This window comes from Acomys minous, assembly GCF_964271855.1.
Source record: "Acomys minous genome assembly, chromosome: 1".
NCBI lineage: Eukaryota > Metazoa > Chordata > Mammalia > Rodentia > Muridae > Acomys > Acomys minous.
This window is the reverse complement of record NC_140483.1, coordinates 56,829,345-56,850,000: the sequence shown is the minus strand read 5'-3', so window position 1 is coordinate 56,850,000 and position 20,656 is coordinate 56,829,345. Positions and strand designations below refer to the sequence as shown.

At 42.7% G+C, this 20,656-nt stretch overlaps 1 protein-coding gene across 11 annotated transcripts in view; it reads right to left on the bottom strand.

Annotated features, from left to right (window-relative positions):
* Positions 1-4,178: 4,178 nt before the first annotated feature.
* MDM4 (MDM4 regulator of p53) overlaps positions 4,179-20,656 on the bottom strand; it is a 47,840-nt gene continuing 31,362 nt past the window's right edge. For 6 of the 11 annotated variants that reach the window (XM_084790681.1, XM_084790685.1, XM_084790678.1 and 3 more), the window contains 3 exons: positions 18,338-18,484; positions 15,388-15,459; positions 4,179-11,153 (listed from right to left, as the gene is read on the bottom strand). In XM_084790681.1, coding sequence (XP_084646807.1) covers positions 10,584-11,153; positions 15,388-15,459; positions 18,338-18,484 — 789 coding nt within the window. In that variant the 3' untranslated portion in view covers positions 4,179-10,583. The remainder of the gene's footprint in view (positions 11,154-15,387; positions 15,460-18,337; positions 18,485-20,656) is intronic. The other 5 variants (XM_084790680.1, XM_084790687.1, XM_084790679.1 and 2 more) reach the window with 4 other exon arrangements.

The window sequence follows — 20,656 nt, the reverse complement described above, 5'->3', positions numbered from 1 at the left end:
TGGTGGCCTTTAGAAGAATCTTACCAAAGATCCCTCCAGCACCATGACTGCAGATATTTAAAGACCCCAACCTAAGAGATTAGCCAGAACTGTACTGAAGAAGGAAGTTCCTCAAATTCTTAGGTTACTAGTGCCCCCTAGTGGAAGACAAAGGCTATGCCCACTGGTGAAAACCAGTGCCAATCACCTCACCAAAGGTACCTCATTTGTCCAGCTTTACAAACCAGGAGCTGCAGCTTAGAAACATTAAATAGTTTGCCTCGGGTCACCCAGTAAACAACCTGCATGTCAGAATTTGTGTCAAAGCTTTTAGGAACAGTGATAGCATGTTGAACTGTTTTGTCCAATCCAGAGAATATAAATAGCGAGCAACACTCATGCTTTGGATTCTGAATAAGTTTATTAAGTACACACACAGCAAGCCAAAGTACAAAGCACTGCCAGGCACGGTGGCACGCGCCTTTAGCCAGGCACTCAGGAGGTAGAGACAGGTAAATCTCTGAGTTTATGGCCAGCATGGTCTATATAGTGAATTCCAGGATGGTCAGAACTATGTAAAGAGACCTTACCTCACAAAAACTAAAAAAGAGGTGAGTACAAAGTAGTAAGGCTCAGTGGCTAGGCATACTGGCTACTCTTCTACAGGGTGGGGTTCAGTTTTGAACACTGACACAGTAGCTCACAACTGTCCATAAATCCACTTCCAAGAGACCAAACTCCCTCTTCAGGCCCTATGAGCAATGCATGCAAATGCTACACACATACACAGAAGCAGAGGGAAAACACACACACACAAACAAACAGCCAGTAGCAAAGAGAAGCTGTAGAGAGATAAGGAGACATGATCAATCTAGCACTTGCAATATCGATCAACAAACAAACAAACAAAAGATAATGCCAGGGCCAGGCATGGTGGCGCACATCTTTAATTAATCCCAGCACTCAAGTGGCAGAGGCAGGCAGCTCTAATGAGCTCAAGGCCAGCCTGGTAAACAGCCAGGGCTACATAATGAGACCCTGTTTCAGCACGCACACACACACTGTATGAACAGGGGTGGTATATATGTGCATGCGAGTGCAGGTGCCTGAGGAAGCCAGAGATGTTGGATCCTCCGGAGCAGGAATTGCAGGCAGTTGGAGATTACCAAGCCACCAGACACCAGTCCTGGGAACTGCACACAGGTCCTCTGGGAGAGCATCAAGCGCTCGTAACAGCTAAGCCACCTCCCCAGCCTGACATAATGATTGTTTTTGGTTCTTGCTATTTTCTTTGTTACAAGTTAGGGGCCAGCTCTGCCAGGACAAGGAGTTTTAGAGGAAACAAGGGACGGCCTCCTTACTCCCATCTACCTACACTTATTAAACAGTGTGTGACAACTTACCAGCACACACTTCCACAGGCGTACTCATACACACTGGCACACACTCCTCTCCAACATGCCTCCAATCAAAGCGGCAGCCTCATCCAGTTTTGAGCAGGACACCTATCAGAGCTTAAATAGAGTCCCAATTAGAGCAGTAAAGGGCTAAGCCTCTACTACAACTCAAATGCATTGTTTAATGCCCTTCAAAGGCTGAAGGGTAAAGCCCCACAAAGAGGCGAGGTCAGATATGCTCACCAGCCATGTAATGCTTGGTAGCATTTGTGTTTGCAAAATTAAGATCGTGCCATGACAAGGTTCATTACTAGCCTAAAAGACATCTTTTTACATGCACTGCTGCCTTCTCTGTGGAACAAGTGTAGAGTGTCTGCCTAACTACAACCTTTAAAGCAAAATAAAAACAAACCTGTAATTTTTGTGTGTGTGTGTGTGTGTGTGTGTGTGTGTGTGTGTGTGTCTTTTGAGACAGGGTTTGAAAGCCAGGACAGCCAGGTTTCTCTGTACAGCACAGGCTGTCCTAGAACTCACTCTGTAGACCTCGCTCAAATTCAAAGTGATCAGCCTGCCTCTGCTTTTGAGTGCTGGGACTGAAGGCACATACCATCACCCTCCAGCTTTAAAGGATTATTTTTAGTTACGTGCAAATGTTCATGGAAGCCAAAGGCTTGGATCCCAGGAGCTGGAGGTACAGGGAGTTGTATCACCTTACACGGGAGCCGAGACCCAAAGGCAGAGCTCTGGAAGGCAAGCATGTACTCTAACCACTGAGCCATCCCTTTAGCCCCATCTTTTTCCTCTCAAGACCAAAACATCTTCTATCTCTGGTTATTGTTGGTCTTCCCGTGCAGCCCACACCGGCCTTCAACTTGCCATCCTCCTGCCTCTGCTTTCCAAGTATAAGATTAAAAGTGTACTGAGAAGAGACTTGATACCCTATGAGCATATACAGGGGGAGGAAATCCCCCTCAGGAACAGTCATAGGGGAGGGGAAGAAAGGGAAAATGGGAGGGAGGGAAGAATGGGAGGATACAAGGGATGGGATAACCACTGAGATGTAACAAGAATAAATTAATAATAAAAAAAAATTTTTTAAAGCAGAATGAAAAAAAAAGATTCAAAGTGTACACCAGGTGTGGACCTAGGTTCTTACTCAGACCACCCAAGTTTCTACCGACCTACCTATCTAATCTGTTTTTGAAGCAGAGCTTCACTATGTAACCCTCACTGCCCTGGAACTCAAAACCCTGCCCACTTGTGCTTCCCACAGCTAAGACTAAAGGCATGTGTCACCACAGCTGACTTTACTCCTGCTAATTCTGATGAGCAGTACCAGTTGTCCCAGAAGTCGGCTCTCCTCTGCCCATTCCACACCCCTGCCTAAGTTGGCTGTGCTTCCACCATAACTTGCCCCATCTCAACCACTTTGCTGACTGCAGCTCTTGGGGCCTTGAACACATATCTAATGTCTTTACACCTTTACCACCACGTCAGTGTTCCTTCCATGTTCTTCTAAGCAGGCCACCACCTTGGGAATGACAATGTCTCCAGCCCAGTCTTTCAACAGCCTTCCCATGGTCCCCATCTTTGCTCTACAGCACTTGTCTGCAGAGCAATACAATAATGTTCTCCTAAGTACAAACATGTCCATCTAAGATTCTTTCATGGATCACCGATGTCTTTAGAATGTAGATGACTCAAACTTGCTAGCCTGGCATATCACCTTCTGCCCCCTCAGCACCCAGGCCCCTTGCTCTATTCTCATGCAGGTTTCGTAAACAAGTCTCTCACCTTCAATTCTTTCACCACTGCCTCCTTGGTCAATGTGAAATCTTACGCCCTAGTATGTCCTTAAATGGCAGCTTCCATAGTCACTGTTGTGTTCTCAGTATGTTTAGTATTTACTAGATAAACCTGTTTATTTTGAAGAGGACTAATCATGAATTCAGGGTTGAGAACCCACACAGTTAAGAGTATTCCCATACTCTCAAACTGTGGTACCTTTCAATTCCCTCTTTCTATACATTTATATGTTGTTTTGCAAATCTGGGAGTGCAGGGGAGGAAATATTGACTTGAAGTCCAACAAGCTTTGCAAGCCCAGTACTAGGCTCAGCTTACCTTCCCTCCAGCATCAAGAAGATGCTGGAGAGATGGCTCAGAGGTTATGAGCACTGCTTGCTCTTCTAAAGGTCCTGAGTTCAATTCCCAGCAACTGCATGGTGGCTCATAACCATCCATAATGAGATCTGGTGCCCTCTTCTGGCGTGTAGATGTACATGCAGGCAAAACACTGTATACTTTAAAACAAACATAAATCTTCAAGCTGGGTGCAGTGGCACACGCCCTTTCATCCCAGCACTTGAGAGACATAGGCAGAGGCAGGCAGATCTCTGAGAACTGGAGACCAGCTACAGATCAAGTTCCAGGCCAGCCAGAGCTATATAATGAAACCCTGCCTAATAACCAACCAACCAACAACCCCACTATTTATAAAGAGCTTCCATAAATTCTATCAGTTTTCCAAAAGTTCAAGAGCCACTGCTGGGCACTCTAGCAGATAGATGCTAAGAACGTGCATGGTGAACATGCTTCATGACAAACACTTGCACTCATCCTGACTTGACATAGTAATTCCATTTTTTAGTTTCTTGCAGAAATGAATACAATTACTCTAGTAGGCAACTTGTGGAAAAGCTGCTATTGACTTTAATCACTTCCCCCAAATCATGCCAAAGATAACAGAAAATGGGTTAGCTATACATAAAATTACAGTGTTTCCAATAATGACAATGCACAATGAAATGAAAACTGTTTAATCACACAAAAACACAAGAAAAAGGCATTGGAAGCATTACATAGTGCAAACACCCAGGTACAGGGCTATTCACTTAGTGGCACTGCTAAGAGTTACACAGAGATACGTAAGCTGCAGGTCCTCTCAGCCTATCGCCCCTCATCTGCTACTACACTGGTGACTACCAGACTAGGAATGTCATGAACTGCCTGTTTCTGCACAGCAGCAGAGCATCTTATGCCACCTACTCAAGTGTTTGCAGAAAGAACTGCTAATACAGTGAGACCACAGCACGAAAGTTCCATCAGGATAGAGCGCGCTATCCAAATTTACATGCATTTCTCAAAGCATCTGGAAACAACTCTTCCTAATCAAGAGCCTGCTGTCAAGGGGACTCAGGGCAAGCAACACATGCTCTGCTAAGCAGGCAGCGAGGAGAACTGCACTTGCTTTCAGCACATAAAGGATTCTCCATACAAACCTCAGAGCACAGTCAACCAAGACTACTAGTCTCCTCTGTCTTTAAGGCAGTAAAAGAGTTGCTCCCTCATAATCTCCACAACAAAGTGAGGTAGAAATAAATGGGTAGGTGTGTGTGTTGGCTCTACAGGTGAGAAAAACTGCAGACTAGACACAAGCTGCTGTGCAGTCAGTCTTCACCCAAGAGGTATCAACTCATAGCAAGCTACAAAGAACCTTGTTCAGATGCTGACTGAAATTTCTACTCTGCCAGGTGCTGAAAAAGCCAAGAGCACTGTATCTTCTGTTGTTGTTTTAAGGGGGACAGTTCTTAATGAAAGGAAGTGAAAACTATGGAGAAAAAAATAAACAGTGGTCAGACAAGCTAAACTTAAGACAAGTGAACTCATCGCCAACCCATCACCCACACAAAGGAAGCCAGGTCACAGCTCTCACCGCACAGCTTGCCCCCTCTTTGACTGAGCTCATGGTCCACTTTGTAACCACAACACTGCTCAGGAAGGCTGAACTAGAAGAGCATAAGAGCAACAAGGAGGCAGCAGGGAGGGAAAGGAAAGGGAAATGTCTACACACATCTAAGCACTTGCTGTGTAAAAATACAAAGCACCTTTGGGGAACAAATTAAACGCTCAGATCGACCCTCAAGTGTCACAACACAATGCTGATCTTCAGTAAAGCATTTGCCAAACTCTAAACCACTGAAGGAACTGTCCTGGTGGCACTACTGCCCTTTTAGCTTATCTCTGACTTCTCCAGCTTAAAAAACAGGAGTGTTACTGTGCTGTGTTCCCAGAAGGAAGCGAAGGAGGCACCTATGCAAACGCAGATAAGCAGTGAAAGCAGCACCATGGATTGAGAGCATATTCTGTGACATCAGCCATTCAAAAGGCCAGAGGGTGGGCGTGGTGGCAGATGCCTTCAGTCTTCATACTCAAAAGGCAGAGACAGGCAGAACTCTGAATCTGAGGACAGCTTGGTCTACAAAGCAAGTTCTAGGTCACCCAATCGAGACTCTCTCTTTTTTAAAAAGGGAGGAGCTATTAAGGGACAATCAGAAATCATTTATAGTAAGAGTTTCTTTAACAATGCTACATTCACCAATAATGGCATTACTTGGGATTGCACATTTATTACATCAAAAGATCTTTTTAAAAAATGCCTGCAAGACATTCTCTCACAGGAGGGGAGGGCTGGCAGCTCCTCGTAAGGAAGTACATAGCAGCTGCAGAAGGCTAAGAGCTGTCAACAGAACATCTCCAAACAAACTAGGAACGCTGCTCCCAAGCTAGGTCTAGGGAGGCATTTTAACTAACCATCCGTCTTGGAAACTCATTTTCAGTTTAGCCTTAGAGGGCTCAACAGTTCTTCTAATAAGCTTAACTGCAACTATCTACTCATAAACCTAAGAAATCTGGTGACATAACCTCACCATTCCCTACAGAAGTACAAAATTTCACCCACCTGTAAACATTGTACACTTTACTTTTGGCACAGAGAACAGCTTCCAGGTTTCTTTTATCTTTGAAGCACAGGTTCTAAACAGCTAGCTCTTTATCTTAAGACATTTTTAGCAAAGATAGCATCAATCTGGACAGTGTGCACAAGCATGAATGGTAAGAGGCATCAAAAAATAGGCTGAGTCAACAATTTGGGCTAAAGAGAAACTAACAGTCACAGTAACTAAAGCCATGTACTTTTCAGAAGTTCACAGAACATCAATCATGGAAACAGAACAAAATAAACAAGGACACTGCCAAATAGCTAGTCAAAAGCTTCCTCCCTTCTAAAAAGAAGCAAACAGGTAACATTAGGGAACTGGGAACATTCCCCAACTTCACAACATTACACTGAACTAACACACAAATGTTACAAATGACCCAAGCTTTCAGAATAAATTCTTTCAAACCATGCAGACTATCACATACATCTAAATATGCATAAATAATGAATACATATCCACACAGTCACAAATGCTTGGTAGTACAATGTTCTATTATACCATTTAGTGGCAGGTAGGAGGCCGCCCTGGTTGCTCTGATCCACCAGTTCCAGCCCTCAACCCAGCAACCTATGACATCCTAGATGGACTTGGGAGGCAGTAAGAGCTGTGTGAAGCCCGGCTCTGAATTTCTCGTCTGATACAGTAGTGAACAGAAGTACACCAATGACCATGAAGTGCTCTGTGTGGAATGCTTTAACAGTGAGGACCTGAAGACTGTCATGTCTGCCCTGCACTTTTTGTCCAAGACAGCATGAACACAAATAACATAAATGACAAGCAAAATAAGACTTTCAGCCAGCACATGCCTGTAATTCCAGCCTTCAGAGGCAAAAGCAGGAAGATTACTTCAAAGTTGAAGCCAGGCTGAGATACAGGGTGAGGTCCAGGCTACTCATGGCTAAACAGCAAGACTCTGACCCAAGAGATAAGAGAAGCATTAGAGTAAAAATAACTTAGTACAAGGCATTCTATTTTGGCTGTAGTGCTTGGAATTAAAACTCTTAATGACCCAATTCTAGCCAGAAGGAGGTCCACGTCCTAGCTAGGAAATGTCTGGAGTCCAGGGTTGGATTCAGAGTTGCCTGCTCTGAAGCAGGGACTGGGATTGACGGCATCCGTGATCACCTCTCCTGTTTTACTTGTCTCACTACCATGGAGATGTGGATACAGATGTCTATTAATAGTTTCTCAAAAAGGCTACGCAGCAAGGCAAACAGGAGATACAAGATTTTCAATTCAGGCAGAAGATCCACAATAGCAAGAACCTGAAGAAAGGTAAATCTGACTTAAGTTTGCTTCAGGTAGTAAGCATAGACAAGATAGGCTAGGAAAAAGCCCCTTAGCAAACTGGTGGTTTGGATGAGAACGTTCCACCAAGCTCAAATTTGAATATTTGGTCCCAGTTGAAGATTCAGAGATGTGGCTTTGTGGGGGGAGGTGTGTCAGAGGGTGAAGGCTTTGAGGTTTCAAAAATCCACGCTATTCCCAGAGTTCTCTGTCTCCTACTTGAAGATCAAGATCAAAACTCTCCACTGTTCCTGCCACCATGGGCTACCTCTCTAAAACCATAAACCCAATAAATACTTTCTTCTATACTTTGCATGGTCAGGGTATTGTGTCATAGCAATTAATGAGTAGCCAATACACAAGCTGGTACCAGGAAGTGGACCACTGCTGTGAAAGACCTGACCACGTGGTCTTGGGGAAGAATGTGGAAGACTTTGGGACTGTGGAAAGTGGTTGAAAGCTATAAGCAGAGCTTAATGAGCCTATCAGGACCCTGGAAAACATCAGGGCCAAGAGCATGATCTGTGGACACCTAGATCAGGAGGCTTCAGAGGATAACCATTATTAATTACTGGACTAAAAGCCATTCTTCTTGTGTTTTGGCAATGAATGTGTCTGCCTTCTGCCCTGTCCTAAGAATTTGCCTAAGTCTGATGTGAAAAGTAATAGACTAATTTCTTTGACAGAGGATACTTCCAGAAAACCTAACTCTGCAGCACAGTTATTAGTAATTATTTTTGTGCAGGATTACAATAAAAAAAAGAGCTCAAAAGAAAGAACAGTAGGAAAGTTAATGTTGGAGCCAAGGCTTGCACTCAGAGACAGAGATTAAGGAGAGACCTGATGTGAGTTGGGGGGGGGGGGCATCCCCTCAGGAAAAACCCCATCCAGCTAAGCTTCAAACTTGTGACAGGAAAGGCCTAAGGAATTCCCTGCTCCTAAAAAGCAACAAGCAAGTGGAACTGCTACGTGGTTCAAGGAGGTGAGCCTCCGTCCCAAGCAGGCAGCACAGCCTGGCCATGCTATCTGGCTTTAGAGTCATGAAGGAAGGACACATGAGTAAAGGCGGTGTGGCATCTTCCTCCATGGATGAGGAAAGCCACCGAAGTCACACAATGGATGGTGGGGGAGTTTCTGCAGGAAGGCCCTGAGAAGGCAAGATGCCCTGAGAGGCCCCTGCATGAGGCTGTGAAAGTGAACCCTGAGTTGCACTGCAGACTGTAAATGTGAGAGGTGTCAGAGCCATGTGGTGTCTGCCAAGGAGAGCTGTACACAAGAAATGGAATCAGACAAAGTATGTTGCAATCAGCAAAGCCAGAAGGGTGACTCTAAGCCTTTTGACACAGACATGGAGTTACAGGATTTGGAATTTGCCCTGTTGGGTTTCAGTCTTGTTTTGGTGCAGTAGTTCCTCACCAGTCCTGAAATATAACCTTTTTGGAATAGTAATGTATTCAGTAATTTGCTTTTTTGATTTCTCAGAGGGTCACAATTGTGAGACTGCCTTTGGTTTTAGGAGAGACTCTGACCTGACTTACATTATGTCAAGACTAAAAGACTGAAGAATTTTTAAGTTGGGCTAAATGCATTTTGCATTAGAATGTGGCCAAGAGCCTATGGAGTGGAATGTGGCAGTTTACATGAGAATGTTAACCACAGGCTCATGTTTAAATGCTTGGCCCCCAGCTGGTGATGTGTGTGGCCTTGTTTGAGGAAATATGACACTAGGGGAATGTCTGGGGTTTCCGAGGGTTCTTTCTCTGCCTCCTACTTATAGATCATGATGTGAGCTCTCAGCTGTTCCTGTCATGGATTCTATCTAACCCTCAAAGGCAAGGCCACTTAAATGCTTCCTTTTATTCTTTGCCTTGGTCATGGTGTTTTGTCACAATTGATGAGTAACTCTGATAACTATCCCAATGGGAATTTGGTGAAATTGAGTCTGATAAGAGCAGTGGGAGCAGGGGAAACATGGGGTCAATTCAAGAACAAATGCTAACAAATCACCCCTTAATACTAATTATAGAAGCCCCAGTGGTCCTGGCCTAGCAGGATACTATGTGTCTTCTCACTTTCTACGAGTAGGAGCCATAGGGAAGGTCAAGACAGCTAGATGACCCCCAAATTCAATAGGCACTTGGTCTTTAAAAGATGTATTCATATCCCCAGAAAAACCCCAAGATCTCCATGGGTTCATTGGACACAGATATAAGGGACTCAGTCTGAAGACTTTCAGTTTGTATAATGGTATCGTACTAAATTGATATGATCTAAAATGACTAAGCAGAATTAAACAGATTATCAATCAGTTTCCCTCCCTTTTCTACACTTTTTTTCCCCCTACACTTTTGCTACACTCTCCTCTCCACCTGTTCAAACCTTCTGACAGGCCACTGCTCAGAATAGGAACAACTCCAGAGGCACAGAGTACAAAATTACCTAGCCAGCTTCCAAGAGACAAATGCAAATTGTTGGCTACAAAGTCTGTACCTTCTCTTTCTAGAACTGGTAACTGAGGCTGTGCAGAGATGTATGCTTGTGCTTTAAAGGTAAGAGCTCTAACTGCCCATGGTGGGCAAGCCTAGGGCACAGCACCTAGGCAGCAGAGACACGGGAAGCATAAGTTCAAGGTCCCTGATCAAGGAGTTTACTTGGTTACGGTGAGCAACTGATCAGATATGTTTTGTTTTGTTTTTTCCAGTGTTAGCCCTAGTATTTTTCTAATGAACTACTTTAGATTTTGATGCCTCAAGAGCATTACATAACAGCAGGGTAGAGAATAAATCAACTAATGTATTATACATCCAATAATTTGGCAAGTGAATGAAAGAACGCATTATGTTTGTGTTGGTATTACTCCCTCTCAGATTTAAGATTTAGAGGAATTAAGAAATTTATTTATCTTTCTAATTAACGAAACCACCAAAAGCTGATCTTCTGAAATTCCATATATGCTTATATAAATAAACACAATGGGTCACATTTATAAAAGATGCTTAATACTGATTCTTTTAAAACTTAGGTCTCACTATATGGCCCAGACTAGCATCAAAATTGGTGATACTGTGCCTCTGCCTCTAAGAATACTGATTTTTGATAAATGACCTGGTCCTCCTAATAGTTCTCTGCAACTGACTCAGCTATGCTATAAAAACTTTAATAACCAACTGAATCTCTTTCTTACAAGCAGGACATAAAGCCCCAGACTTCTTCAGTCTCCTGGCACAGTGGAAACAAGTCGTCATATGGCCCGTCTTCCCATGAATAATATTCCCATCCCGAGGCCTTTTTTCACATACGCTACATAGCTTCAAGATATTCTGGCAATCTTCCATACTTTCTGTTTCCGTTTTCTGCTCCGAAAAAATGCTTGTTTCTTCTCTTATGCTTGAGATAGTCTCTTGGCTTTCAGAACTATGAGCCAAATCCAAAAATTCCACTGAGTTGCAAGGGTCAAGCTTGGAATTTTCTTCCTTTAAATACACATCTTTAGGCCTAACAACGGGAGCTGAAATGGTTCTGCGACAATCAGGGACATCAATCCCTTCGTTCTCCTTCTTTTCAGGTATGGCAGTGATATTAGATGTGGAGAGAGAATGAGTTAATTTAGAACAATCCGAATACCAATCTTTCCTCAAGGCCCAGCAACGAAAACAGTACCTCTTGCTTGGAGAATTAAACTTCTTGCATTCTGTACACTGCCACTCATCCTACAAGAGGTTAAGCGAAACCAATTAAAATTGTGGTTAAAAAAAGATACTGAGACAAGTGTGTGTTGACTATCTCCCATAACAACAACAAAATATAATCTTAAAAGGAAAACAGACCAAATTCTCATTTCATTTAAGTGTTTGTCAAGACACTCCACACCAGTGCTCTAACCTGAGACCTGAACAAACTCTATAGTCACAAGGAAGACAATCTGTGCAAGTTTTATACCAATAGTGCCACAACTGTTCTTTTCAAATAAAAATTGATAGTTATTTATTATTGTTATTATTATTTTGGTTTTTGAAGAGAGGGTTTCCCTGTGTAATAGAGCACTGGCTGTCCTGGGCTCGCTTTGTACACCAGGATGGCCTCAAACTCACAGATCTGCCTGAGTAGACAGGGGTAGGGGAAGAGGTCACCAGGGAATGAGGAGGTAGCCATGAGGCCTGACCATGAGATGGACAAGCAATGAGCGAGTCACCATAGGGACAACAGGAACAACTAGAGAGAGAATAGAGGACAGGTAACAGCCATGTGGTTGGGAAGTAGACCAGGATAGCATTGATGGGTTAGAAGAGATAAGAATCTGCCCAGTTTAGTGCTTTAAAGATTATTATTAATACACAGAACTCGGGAGGCAGAGGCAGGTGGATCTCTGTAAGTTCGAGGCCAGCCTGGTATACAAAGGAAGTCCAGGGCAGCCAAGGCTACACAGAGAGACCCTGTCTTGGGGGGGAAAAATGATTATTTATAAATGTAACACATCTCCATCTCATTATTTGGGAGTAGGCATAGGAAAAACTGCCTTTAATTCAGAGATCCGCCTCTACTTCCCAAGTGCTGTGATTAAAGGTATGCACCACCAGTGCCCAGTAATAAGTCTTTAAGAAAAAAAAAAGAGCCCAGATAAGTGGTATATGTCTTTAATCCCAGCACTTGAAAGGCAGACGGGATCTCTGTGAGTTCCAGGACAGCCAGGGCTATACAGAGAAACCCTGTTTCAAAAACCCACTACCACCACCACCACCAAAAACAAACATCAAAAGAGCTGGAGAAATGGCTCGGTGTTTAGGAGCACTTGCTGCTACTGCAAAAGCCAAGGCTACACAGAGAAACCCTGTCTCAAAAACAGGGCAGGGCCTGTCGTGGTATGACTGAGAATGGCTCCATATTTGAATGGTGGTCACCAGGCAGTGGCACTATCTTAAAGATTTAGGAAGTGACGCCCTGTTGGAGGAAGTATGTCACTAGAGGTGGATTTTGAGACTTTCAAAAGCCCAAGACAGGCAGGTCAAGTCTCTTCCTGGCACCTGAGAATCCAGATGGAGAACTCTAAATTACTTCCTGTTTACCTGCATGCTGCCCATCTCCCTACCGTGAGGAGAATGGACTAAACCTCTGCAGCTGTACGCAAGCCCCAACTAAATGCTTCCTTTTATAAGAGCTGCCTTGATCATGGTATCTCTTCACAGCACTAGAACAGTAGCCAAGACATGGCCTGACCGGAACAGGTATAACTGGAAGCCCAATTGAGATTTCAAAAGCCTCCATGCCTCCCCAGTAAGCTCCATGCTTATTAAGTTTGCACTTTATTGTGTAAGAAATCAATAGTTCCTACCAGTGTGCCTTCCTCTGCTATCATGGGCTCTAACTCTCTAAACTGTAGGTGTAATTAAATGCTTTCTGTATAAGTTGCCCTGGTCATGATGTTTTACCACAGCACTAGGAAAGTGACTGATATAAAAGCAAAGGCCACTCCCTACAAGCGTGGCGGTCAGAACGCAACTGTCTAGAATGAGAGGCCAAGGCGTAGACCATTTGTTAAACTACATCACTCATCAGTTTAGGTCCCTTCAATCTCATCTAAAATGCCATATAAATACTCAGAAGACCATCATAATAATTTGGAACTCATAATTGATAATATGCTATGGTTTAATTGCCATCACTTTTTTGTTTGTTTGTTTGTTTGTTTTTTGTTTGTTTGTTTTTCGAGACAGGGTCTCTCTGTGCAGCCTTGGCCATCCTGGACTCGCTTTGTAGACCAGGCTGGCCTCGAACTCACAGCGATCCGCCTGCCTCTGCCTCCTGAGTGCTGGGATTAAAGGCGTGCGCCACCATGCCCAGCTGCCATCACTTTTTTTAATAGTACATAGCGGGGCTCATTAAGTCCAACGGCATCTTTGGCTTGATGAAATACCATCTACTGGCCCAAGTTTGTTTGCCTATTTGCCTATTTGTTTTTCTGTGCCCAAGTGACACAGAAGTCTGATTACTATGAGAACATTTATCTCAGCTATTTGTATTATGGTCAAGAACACTTACTAGTCCAATTATGTTCTACTTTATCACCTATCTTTGCAAAGGGAGATAATTTGCAAAGAATTACCATAATAGTCTAGAGCAGTAGGGAGAGGAGGTGAGAATCAATGCTAAATCAACACTAAAGTTCTATCTCCAAGCAGCAAAATGTGAAATACCCTTTTTATTGAACTCCTAATCTGTTTCCACAATGAGTAATCTACAAGGGAAATTTTATTTTAAAAAAGAAAAAACTCAATGTATACATTTAGGTTTAGATACTACTTGTCACGTGGTAACAAGATCTATTGCCTAAAAGCTGAATTATCAACTCTTCTTTTGTAACCGCCCATTAATATCAACTCTATGGAAATTAAGCTGGTTCCGTTGCATCTTTTCCCCCAGGATTTCTATAGGGTTTCTCTGTGTAGCCCTGGCTGTCCTGGAACTCATTCTGTAGACCAGGCTGAGCTGGAACTCAAGAAACACACCTGCCTCTGCTTCCTGTGTGCAACGCCAGTTAACAGGTAATGATCAAACTCGTTTTTCTAACTCATAGAATTTTACATTAACTTAGAGAACTGTCCTTAGGATGAGAAAGGTGTTCAAGTGAGGAAAAGTAATGGAGGACTACTCTGAACAACTCTGCATCCCTCCTGCTGGATACCCAAAGAGTTCCCATTGTTATTACATAGGGACTTTCGGTGTGTGTTGAGTTCATGTGTGCCATGTAGGTTCCAACAATTGACCTCAAGTGGTTAGGTTTAGGTTTGGGAGCAAGAACCTTTGCCTACTGAGCCATCTCATCGGAGGTGTGGATGGGTGTGGGGTGTGTGTGTGTTTGTATGACTACAGCCATGCTTGGAGAAATCAGAGGGTAATTTTAGGGATTCTTCTTCAGCTTCCACCTTGTTTAAGACAAGGTCCCTAGCTGAGTGTGGTGGCGCACGCCTCTCATCCCAGCATTTGGGAGGCAGAGGCTGGTGGATCACTATGAGTTCAAGGCCAGCATGGTCTATAAATAAAGCAAGTCCAGCACAGCCAAGATAACACAGAGAAATCCTGTCTCAAAAAAGATAAGGTCCCTGTCATTTGCTACTACATATGCCAGGCTAGTTGGCCTGTAAGCCTGCAGGAATTCTCCTGTCTCCATCTTTTTACCACAGGAACACTGGGATTACAGACATGCACTACTAAGCCTGCTTTTCATGGGTTCTGGGGATTCAAAACAAGGTCTACATGCTTTCACACAACGTGCTTTACCCATGAAACCATCTCCTCATGTGCTGTCCCAAGTTTTGATTGCAGGAACAATGCATTTGATCATCTTTTCCAAAAGAGGGAAACTATTAGACCAAATTACTTTTTGGTTGTTGTTCAGGTTTTTGGGGTTTGGGTTTTTTGTTTTTGTTTAAAAAAAAAAAAAAAACAGGGTATCTCTATGTAGCCTTGGCTGTCCTGGAATCACTTTGTAGACCAGGCTGGCCTTGAACTCACAGAGATCCACCTGCCTCTGCCTCCGGAGTGCTAGGATTAAAGGCATGCACCACCATACCCAGCTCCAAATTATTCTTTATCTTCTCAAATTCCAATTTAAAACTCTTTTTTAAAAGACTGACTGGTTGATTGGTTGATTGATTTAGAATGTTCTGCATATACACCTGCATACCAGAAGAGGGCATCAGATCACATTATAGATGGTTGTGAGACACCGAGTGGTTCCTGGGAACTGAACTCAGGACCTCTGAAAGAGCAGCAAGCGCTTTTAACAGCTGAGCCATCTCTCTAGCCCTAAAATCTTAAGAAGATAAAGAACCAAACACACTTTAGCAACTAGGAAAAGAAGACAGAAACAGGAAAAAAAAAATTAAGCCTTCAATGCATAGGAACTAGGATTCAGCTAAAATGTGGCCACAGCAAAACAGCTTTTACCTCAGGAGTAACTTCCAGATCGGTATCATCACTTAAGGACTCAAGATCATCACTTTTTCCCACCTCAATCGCCTGTGAAGGTAAAGAGACCTCATTTAGAAATGCTAACCTGTTTTATGTGAGACTATCTGAAAGCAAGTGATGAAGAGCTATAAGTTAAAACTCTGTCCCACAATACTGCCACTTAAAAAGGAGGCAATATAAATGTGAGACTAAAACCTTAATTCTGTAGACATATGGCTGACATGTTAGGAGCACAGATGACCGAAAGTAGCCACAGCGTTATCAACTATCTTCTATATTCAGACAAGAGGTATCCAAATTCACAGTTTCAAAGGAAATAAGTGCCAGGAATATAAAAAGAGCAATTACTATACAGAGATTTTTATCTTTTGAATCTTGGTGGCTGTAAAGAATGAAATAGAGCACTTTAAAACTTTCCACATTCAAGAATAAAGCTATGTGACAATCTAGCTACCTTACACAAGCCTGCCTACAGACCAGGAATCAAAGTCAAGGGATGTGAATAGAGGCAAGTGTGCTAGTGCACCGTTAATACCAGCAGATGGGAGGCAGAAACAGACAGGTCTCTGTGAGTTCAAGACCAGCCTGGTCTAAAAGTGAGATCCTGTCTCGAAAGAAGGAAGGGAGAAAGGAGAGTGGAGCAAAGAAAGGGGAGAAAGGAAAGGGAGCGGAAGGGAGAATAAAATGTGGGTGGCATCTCAATTTTAAAATCTAGAAATTTAATCCCAGGTGTGGTGGTGCAGACCGGTAATCTCAATATTTTGTAGGCAGAGGCAAGAGTGTCCATAAGGTCAGGGCCTACTTACTTAGTCTGCATATTGGGTTCCAGGTCAAACAGAGATACTGGGGTGCCCTTTTCTCAAGAATTAATTAGTTGGGCATGGTAGCACAGGCCTGTAATCTGTGTACGTAAGAGGCAAAAGCAAGGGGATCTCTGTGAGTTCTGGGCTAGCCAGGACTACAGGGTGAGACTATGACTTTCTCTTAACAGTTCAAGTATTTTAAACCCCATTCTTTTATATAAAAATGCCCAAACTATCTAATCTTCATTTTAGTCCCCAACATTCCTTCTGGTGTTGTTTTAACAGGTGTGGAGAACCTAATATATATTTGTTGCAAACAACCCAAATTCCTATGAAAAATTGTATGAGTGAGATGGCCCAATTTAACCCAGCATTCATTTTGTTTTGTTTTCCCAAGAGTTATTTATATTTATTATTTATACACAGTGTTTTGCCTACAAGAGCGCCTGCAGCCAGAAGAGCACACTAGATCTCACTATTGATGGTTGTGAGCCACCATGTGGTTGCTGGGAATTGAACTCAGGACCTTTGGAAGAACACCCAGTGCTCTTAACCTCTGAGTCATCTCTCCAGCCCAGCATTTGTTTTGTTGTTATTTGTTTTGTTTTGTTTTAATGGTTTTATTTATTTATTTTTAGGAGTGGTCTGTTTTCACACACACCAGAAGAGGGCATGAGATCCCATTACAGATGGTTGTGAGCCACCATGTGGTTGATGAGAGTTGAACTCAGGACTTCTGGAAGCGCAGCCACCTCTCCAGCACACAGCATTTTTGTTGTTGTTGTTGTCTTTATCTACTGCTACATTTATTTAGTGGCTTTTTTCTTTTTGTCTTTTTTAAAAGATCTTCTTGCAGTTAGTGTACAAACTAATGGGTCTTGTATGATATTTTCACACACATAATCAATGGGAATTACTGAAACATCTACATGCTAAGCACTAGTTCTGTTGCCCAATCCTGACACCCAAAGCTGTTTTAACTGTGTGTGCTCACACTATGGAATCAAGAGTTCCAATTTTGTTTTCTTTTCTTTTCTTTTTTTTCTTTAGTTTTTTGAAACAGGGTTTCTCTGTGTAGCCCTGGCTGTCCTGGACTCACTTTGTAGACCAGGCTGGCCTCGAACTCACAGCGATCCACCTGCCTCTGCTTCCCGAGTGCTGGGATTAAAGGTGTGCGCCACCACCGCCAGGCTTTGTTTTCTTTTTTTAAGCCTTTTCAAGACAGGATTTCTGTATGGCCCTGGCTGTCCTGGAACTAGTTCTGTAGACCAGCATGTCCTCAAACTCAAGAGATCCACCCACCTGCCTCTGCCTCCCAATGCTGAGATTAATGGTGTGTACCACCACACCTAGTTCTAACCCCTTTTATTTTATGATTTTATTTTTAATTATGTATATACATGTGGGTTTGTCCATGCAAGCATAGTATCCAAAGAGGCCAAAAGAGAGCACTAGATCCCTGGAGCTGGAGTGAGAAACAGTGAGTCACCAGATATGGGTGCTAGAAACTGAATTCAAGTCCTCTAGAAGAACGGCAGGAAGGGCTCTGAAGCACTAGACCAACATCTCTCTAGCCCCAGCTCCCTTCTTCAAATACAAGAATATCATACTAACTTTAAATAGGTTTTAAAATTAGCTTTTTCTACTTGGAAAGCAGAGGCAGGCAGGTTGCTGTGCATTTGAAGACAGCCTAGTCCAGATAGCAAGTCTAGGACAAGCCAAGGCTATGCAGAGGAAACCCTGTCTGGAAAAACAAAGAACAAAAAACAAAAAAAACAAACAAAAAAATTGCTTTTTTACAATTTAGTTATAAAGTGGTTACAAAGCCACCAAGGTCATTAAAATACAAGGATCTTTCTCTTGTAACAGAAACTGTTAGGGCCATTTACAGCTTTGCCTTGTGAGCAAAGGTTTCCAGAAGAAACACTCCACAATGAGACCACAAAAGGGGAGGAGCAACATATCCCTAATGCAGCAAGAACTCCATGAATCTTGGCTCATTTCTAAGGCAGCCTTGTCTAACTTAATCTAAATCTTAAAACTGGGCGTAGAGAAATGTTGAACACCTGAACAGACAATTCTATGAACACTGATACAATCAGAGTAAAAATGGTCAAACATACCTTTTCGTTACTTGCTTTCCCTACTTCACTTGCTTGCTCAGAATTAGCAGCTTCAAGTTTTATTCCAACACCTAATTGCTCTGACACTGACTCATTTAAAAAACACAAATCGTCCGTAGTATCTGAAACAATGGCAGTACCTATATCCTAACAGAGAAAAACAAAAGTGAGTTTTGCAATAGCGACTTAAGAGATGCTGAGACAACTTAATGTCTTCACATGTCAACCAGAGAACAAACGTCATGCCTTTCCCCAACAGACAAGTCTTCACTCAGCACGTCTCCATTTGGCACCTTCTACGGTTACAAAATAGAATAAGGTACCTGATAAGGAATTTTTTTAAACAGTAAATAAGGTACAATATACAAGAAACAGTAAAGTTGTTCTACTAAACACATGTGTTTAACAGTCTCCGTAAGTAAAAATCTAGACAAGTTCTGTGCTTTCTGACATATCCCTTCCTAATTTAATGACCGATGAAATGCTTTCCAGAGAAATCCTGATAATGGCAATCCAATTCTTTGAACGGGACACTTTTGAAAATCTGTGTTTCTTTTTGACAAATAGTTTCCTTATGCAGTCCTGATGAGCCTGGAATTGATGTGGCCTAGACTGGCCTCAAAGTCAACATCCTCCTGCCCCTGACCTCTAAGTGCTGAGACTGTACACATGCACCACTACACACAACTACTTTCTGACGCTTTCAACAACATCTGACACAAACAGACTTAACTTTCTGTGTTCATCTACAGTCACGTTTGTAAGGATTTATTTTTATTCTATGTGTATAGGCGTTTTGCTGCATGCAGCCCCCACAAAGGCTAGAAAAGGGCATCCTCTGGAACTGGAGCTATAAGCAGCTGTGAGTCACTGTGTGGATGCTGAGAAGTGGACCAGGTCCTATGCAAGAATAGTAAGCACAAATCCCAGCACTCGGGAGGCAGAGGCAGGTGGATCGCTGTGAGTTCGAGGCCAGCCTGGTCTACAAAGCGAGTCCAGGACAGCCAAGGCTACACAGAGAAACCCTGTCTCAAAAAAAAACAAAAAAAAAAAGAATAGTAAGCATTCTTAACTTCTCAACAATATCTCCAGCCCATTATCCATAGGATAGTTTACACAGGTCTTTGTGCTCTGCTACTGTTATTATGATCAATACTCACTGAATGCCTCCTATGTGTCAGATACTATGTACCAGGTACTCAGGGGGTGAACAATGAAAAGGCCTTGGTCTTACACTTCTTTGAGAGTAAACAAATAGTAAATACAAATATAAAACCTAAAGTAGCATGCGCAATTGAGAATATCAATTACGACAAAGACAAGAAAACAAACATCAAACAATGAAAAAAACGCTTATAGATTCCTAGTGGGAAAATAATATAGTCACATGCACAACAACAAAACTAATGTAGTCAGCCAGGTGTGGTGGCGCATGCCTTTAATCCCAGCACTTAGGACGCAGAGGCAGGTGGATCGCTGGGAGTTCAAGGCCAGCCTGGTCTACAAAAGTGAGTCCAGGACAGCCAAGGCTACACAGAGAAACCCTGTCTCAAAAAAAACCAAAACAAACAAACAACTAATGTACTCACGATGGAAATCAGTATGAAATTTTCACATAAAATGTTTCCAGTCCAGTATATACTCAAAGCCCTCTAAGCCCTCCTACATACATACGTGCACATCCATGTTGACTGCTGCACTTCTCCCAATTGCTAAGAAATCAACCTACCCTAAATGTTCATCAGCAAAATGAATAAAGAAAATATGGTATATAGAGACAACAGAATTTTATTCAGTCGTAAGAAACAGTGGCATTTCATTATGTTAAGTGAAAAAACCAGGCTCAGAAAGACATACCTGAATGCAGTCTGTCATATGCATGTTCTAGATTTTAATAGTGTGTATTGGGGGGGGGGGTGAATCATGAAACTATCAAGGAAAATATAGAGATATTAAGGAGTTGGAAGAGACATCAAATACATGTGACATGAAAGCAAAAGTTGGAGGCTAAGGGGGGAGAAATGGGCCACCAGGTAGAAGACATATGAAGAAAATGGAGATGAAGGAACATTAAGAATGATTTATAAAGCCGGGCGTGGTGGCACACGCCTTTAATCCCAGCACTCGGGAGGCAGAGGCAGGCGGATCGCTGTGAGTTCGAGGCCAGCCTGGTCTACAAAGTGAGTCCAGGACAGCCAAGGCTAACACAGAGAGACCCTGTCTCGGAAAAAACAAAAACAAAAACAAAAACAAAAAAAAAAAAAAAGAATGATTTATAAGCCCTCTAAATCAACTGAGCAAAGCTCATATAAATCCAAA